Source organism: Morus notabilis, unplaced genomic scaffold, assembly GCF_000414095.1.
Source record: "Morus notabilis unplaced genomic scaffold, ASM41409v2 Scaffold234, whole genome shotgun sequence".
In the NCBI taxonomy this organism is placed as follows: Eukaryota; Viridiplantae; Streptophyta; class Magnoliopsida; order Rosales; family Moraceae; genus Morus; species Morus notabilis.
In genome coordinates this window covers 185,688-191,649 of record NW_010359242.1, presented here as the reverse complement: position 1 = coordinate 191,649, position 5,962 = coordinate 185,688, and the positions used below count along the sequence as shown (strand labels likewise).

The window sequence follows — 5,962 nt, the reverse complement described above, 5'->3', positions numbered from 1 at the left end:
TGTCGCAGGTATCACATATATTGTGACTTCTAACCAACTCCTCTAAAATAGACAGTTACTCAATATTAGAAAGGTGGGTGTTATAAAAGGCAATTTTACTCATAGAATTACACATGTCCAACCCATTTGCTACCACCCTGGCGTGCCAAGGCTTCATGTGATTCCAACGGGGGAAGAAGGATGAGCGACCATATTGTTAAATAGTGTATGCTTAAAAATAAAATAAGAAAAAAACAAAAAATGGTTGGTCATGGCCTTGCTCACGTTTGGAATCTTCCAATTAATCTATTGTGAGCGAAGTTGATATAAAATTAAGCAAAGGACTTTTATTGGCATTTATTCACAAAAATCTGTACATGTACAAGATATGGCGGCAAGAACACTTTTATTCATAAAGGAAAGAAATAAGAATGCTAGAGACAGTTCTCTTAATGCAATTCACAGTGATCACTAATCACCTTCTAATGGGTAAGAAGAGGTGGGATGCTTTGTTCATTTTTAAAAAAATTAGTTGGATCAATTTTAGTCTTCACTTTAACTAACCTATTGAAATTATTCTTGAAATACCTAGTACCCCAAATTCTTGCTTTTGCAATAGCAGTAAAGGAACTAGTGTCACTTTGCTGTTTATTCATCCCAATGTCAAGGTCTCTAAAGTTGAGATATACGGTCCTCGGATTTTTTGACACATATGGAGTCATGTAATTGTAAAGTCTTCTAATCCAACTTAAATGTTTTTTGGACGCTTTAATATTCCCTCCATCCCAACGCACTTTGTAATGAATACTGAACAGGTTTCCAGCTCGGTGTGGAAATGGAATTGCAGATTCTGGAATCCTATTCATTTTCCCTCCATAAGGGAAAAAATCAATCTCACTATTTCCGATCTCTTCTTCATACAACCTTCCCAACATTATTTCCAACACATCATCTGGAATAGGCTCTTTCACATGGTCAGATTTCGCTTTGAATGGCCTGGAATCGAAATTGGATGTCCTATTAAGTAAAGCATTCAACGATCCTCTATTTGCCAACCCATTGAAATAGAGAAAAGATTCGACCCATCTCATTTCAGTACACTCTAGTTTAAGCAAACCCAGCTCAGGAAACTCCTTTTGTGTCAATTGAAGCAATCGATCTACACCGCCATGGAATGTTGCCGAAAAGAAAGCTTCTAGTACAATTTTCTTATTCCCCTTTTTATCAATAGAACTCACAGTTAGGAACGTGATGAAGATTGTTAGATCCTCATCAACTTTATCAGCATGCCGTTGCCATCGATTTACGAGCTTCTTTGTTGCATCATCTTCCATATTCCTTTTGACATTAAACACTGTCACTGTTGATGGCACAGGAACTAGTCGCAGTTTCCATGCAAGAACGACTCCAAAGCTTGCTGCTCCACCACCACGTATGGCCCAAAACAAATCCTCCCCCATAGATTTCCTATCAAGAATTCTACCTTGAGCGTCGATTATCTGCGCGTCCATGACATTATCGGCTGCAAGCCCATATTTTCGCGTCAAAAACCCGTAGCCTCCTCCACTAATGTGTCCACCAACACCGACAGAGGCACAAACGCCGGCGGGGAAGCCAAGATTTCCACTCTTTTCAGCAATCCTATAATAAAGTTCACCCAGCGTAGCTCCAGCCTGAACCCATGCAGATTTGCTTTCCACATCAACGCTAATAAAATTTAAGTTTCTCAAGTCAACTACAACAAAAGGGAGATGATTGGACACATAAGAAAGGCCCTCATAATCATGGCCACCACTTCGAATTTTGATTTGCATGTCATGTTTCTTGGAGCAGTAAACAGTGGCTTGTACGTGAGATGCATGAAATGGTGTGATGATAGCGAATGGTTTTGGGGTTGAAGGAGAAGTAAAACGATGGTTTGTTATGGATGAATTCAATATGGTAGAATATGCTGCATCATTTCGAGTGTAGATAACGACTTTATGAGTGGAGGTCAGGTTGGATATACGAGTGGTGAGGCACTGAAGAAAGTCTTCATAAGTGTGATCACAGGATGCTACCAAGGCAAGGGGAAAAAGAAGGATGATAATGTTGGCCAAGGACGAAGAAAATGTAAAGTACTTCATTTTTCTTGACCGATTCGTATCTTTTTTGGCAAAGGATATTAATTGCCTCCATAATATATAGAGCTCGGAAATTCTAGGTGGCTAATTTTAAAATTATACACGTTCTACTCTTAAGCAAGCAAACGTTAATTATAAAATTACCAACTTGCAATTATTTTTAATAAGAAATAAAAGGTTGACTAAATAATAATATGGGACATCGTGTTCTTTCTGTCATTCACGTATAATCGCTGGCAAATCCGCGGAGGGAGGTGATGGCCGTGGGATAGCATATGTTCCCCGGGATTTTTCATTTTTTATTCAGAAAAATACAAAATTTATCCTCAAAGTTGTATGAGTCTGAATTTTTATTCATCATTTTTGATTAATACGTATCTTTTTTTTTCGGGGCAAAGGATACTAATTGCCTTCATAATATATATAAATATATATATATATATATGTGTGTGTGTGTGTGTGTGTAAGAAATTCTAAGTGGCTAATTTAAAATTATCACGTTCTACTCTTAAGCAAGCAAACGTCAATTATAAAATTAACAACTTGTGATTATTTTTAATAAGAAAGAAAAGGTTGACTAAATAACAATATGGGACATCGTGTATATGTCATTCATGTATAATCGCTGGCAAACCCGCATAGGGAGGTGAGGGCCGTGGGAGAGCATATTGTCACAATCCGCAAATTCTTGCCCCATTTTAAGTGTTAGAGGTTTACAAGAAGACTCTAGAATTCTCTAGAATGTTCTACAATTGGCTACCATATGGAATATTCTAGATAATCCTAGAGAAGTATAGACTATGGAATTCTCTAGAACACTCTACAATTATCTACATATGGATTGTTCTAGAACATTCCAGAGGAGTCTAATCTTAGGGAGAACCTTAGAGTTCTCTAGAACCTTGTGAATGGTTCCATAGAGTAGACCTTTGTGGAAGACTCTAGAAACTTATAGAGTGACCACCCTTTGTAAGCATTCTCTAGAAAGTTCTAGGATAGGTGGAAATCCATAGCATTCTAGAATGTTCATGGGAGGGTCCCATTGGCCTATAAATAGGGGTGGTCCCTTAAATTGTGGGGGAGAACCCGAAAATATTGGAGTGTAAACAATCGAAAGGGTTACCATACTTAGTGAAGCTCTTTTCACTTTCTCCCTTTCTCGTGTGTTCCTACTCTCGTTTCTCTACTTTCACTTTATTAGCTTTGCGTTTGCGTGAAGTTAGGCTTGTTAGCATAACTCGGGAGTACTAATGTGGCACGGTTACCTTGTAAGAAGAACAGGTACGTGCTCCCCTGGATTTTTCATTTTTTATCAAGAAAAATACAGAACTTATCCTCAAGAGTAAATGAGTCTGAATTTTTATCCTTATTCTTAATTAATACTATTTTATTAGTATAGTTATTTGACTAACAAAGTTATTAATTAAAAATAAAGGATGAAAATTCTGATTCATACACTTTTAAGAAATATTTATCTCCTTTGTCCTTTTTTATTTTTAGCACATGTTTTTTCAAAACCTTTTCATGCATGTTCCCCTTTATTAATAAAAGTTTTTAATATATCTCCATACAATCGAATATCAATTGTTTTTTCTTTTTTCCATTATCGTTCTTTTGGTGCTTTTCTAGGAAATCTTATACTCTTAAATGTACCTAATTGAATCGTTTTTTCCTCCAATTTAATCTTATGAAAAAAGATTTCTTTCTAATTAGTCCTTTCAAAAATATTGTTCATATATTTATATATCATTAAAGAGCCCCACAAATGACCTATGAAAATAATTTTTTCTTAAATGTGTCCCTAACTATGGATTATTTTTAAATAACCCTCTCATTACTATTTTATCATAAATATATTTTCTCTACTTTGCTCTTGCTAAACTAGTTTTATTTTGAATGAGTCTCTACGTACTTAAACATCTTTTTTTTTTCTTGCAGTACTCACAACTACTATTTTGTCATATGTATAATATACCTCTTATATAAATTTTTTTATATAATTTAAATGTTAAATTTGCTGGTTTCCAAAATGATTTCAGATGCAGAAGCGCAGTAACTCGGATAGGGTTTGAACAAAAATTTTCATAAACATTTTGATGAACGCTATAGATTACATTAATCTAATTAATTTAGAACAAGAATTATACACAGCGACTGATTAGGATGATAACTTGAATTCTTTGACTAACAATCTAATGCGCTGGTTCTCAGATCACCAAGAACCTTCCTCATCAATTCTTTGATTTTATGAAGAAGATGTGTGTGGGCATACCTAAAAATAGAAAAAACAGTTATCACTCAACTCACAATTAGTCTCCAACAAATATCAATACATTTAAGGTGTGGAACTAGGAATGAAAGAACGTTTCTTCTTTTTTTCTCTCGGAGTTACACGCCTATCACCTAGAGGTTACACACTAACTAATTGCATGTTACATGCCTACTCTGGAATGTTACACACCAACTATTGGGTGGGAGTTACACACCCATCAGCAGAATGTTACATGCTAACGAACTTCATGCTACATGCTTACGCTAAGCATGTTACATGCCTACTATTGATGACAAAACTAAAAAAATATTGTGTTGTCTAATTTTCTACTACCACCTATTTATCGAGATGTAGTAAGAGTCCTGGTAGAAGTCTAATTGTATCTCTAAAGATAAGGCTAAGTGTAACAACCTGAAGAATTAAACAGGTTTAATTATGCTAATTGTGATATATTAGTGTGCCTAATACTAATTTTATTAATTAATCATGTAATTAAAAATTTAATTTCTAGGTTATTTCCTACCAATTTAATTACTTTCAGCTTTAAGAATTTCACCCCAAAAGTTTTTGAAAATACACTAAATTTTAATATATTTTTTTCTTTTTCCTTTCTCTCTTTTCCTTTTCTCTCTCTTCCTTTTCTTTTCTTTCCTTTCCTTTCTTTTCTTTCTTCTCTCTCCCTATGAGCTCTCCTTGTAGACTCTCACCCTCTCCTTCTTTTTCTTCTCTTTCCTTTTCTTTCTTTCTCCCACCACCGGCTTTCTCTCCTCTTTCTCTTACTGTCACGCCCCCCAAACGGGGTGGGTGACGTGGAACTCGATTTGGGATTAATAAAGCAGATTCCCAACCGGGTCCCACTCTTAGCTGCATTAAAAATATAAATAAATGACATAATCCAGGAGCCTCTGACACACAGGGCTCCACCCCACAGGACATACAGTATCGTACATACATGCTCATGTAAATAATCAATTACAATAGACATCATCCACAGTCTAGTAAATCCAAATGTCATTTATTACAAATTCTTACATATTCCTTACACTTTATGTCAGAGGATGAACACAATCCTCACTTGATCGTTCCGTAGCACCACTCAGCTGCTCCCGCTGCCGTGCCCCGCTCCTAGAGTCTCCTGGGAGGGGTTTTAAACATTTGAAACATAAAACGTGAGCGAAAGGCCCAGTAGGATATAATCTGAAATATTTAAAATAAATGAGCGCATGAATAAATAATTGAATACATAAATAAAATAAGACATTCAGTCCCGACAGAACAGCCGGAACCTCACATCCTTTTTCTCAAAGGAAATATAACTGAAAATAACCATGTTACAGGCTTCAGCAAGTAATTAGCACAAATTACTTACCTAACCAAGTGCCTCACCTACCGGACCGGTTTCGGGTTCTGCCTCCGAGGATGCACTCTCCGCATCCTATCTAGGCTTACAGCAATAGACTCTATTACCAGTTCACAAGATCTCTTATCTTAAGAAATCATCCATTTAACATTATGAAATCGTTCATATGACCCCACGAACTACTCAAGCCGCGGGCCCCATGACTGGACAAGCTATGGATTCCAAGGA

At 36.1% G+C, this 5,962-nt stretch overlaps 1 protein-coding gene across 1 annotated transcript in view; it reads right to left on the bottom strand.

The window, feature by feature from the left end:
• Positions 1-461: 461 nt before the first annotated feature.
• The window catches only part of LOC112090781 (tetrahydrocannabinolic acid synthase-like), a gene marked incomplete at its 5' end in the record, with an annotated part of 6,645 nt that continues 1,144 nt past the window's right edge, over positions 462-5,962 (bottom strand). The window contains one exon of the mRNA XM_024162862.1: positions 462-2,035. Within this exon, the coding sequence (XP_024018630.1) occupies positions 462-2,035 (1,574 nt within the window). The remainder of the gene's footprint in view (positions 2,036-5,962) is intronic.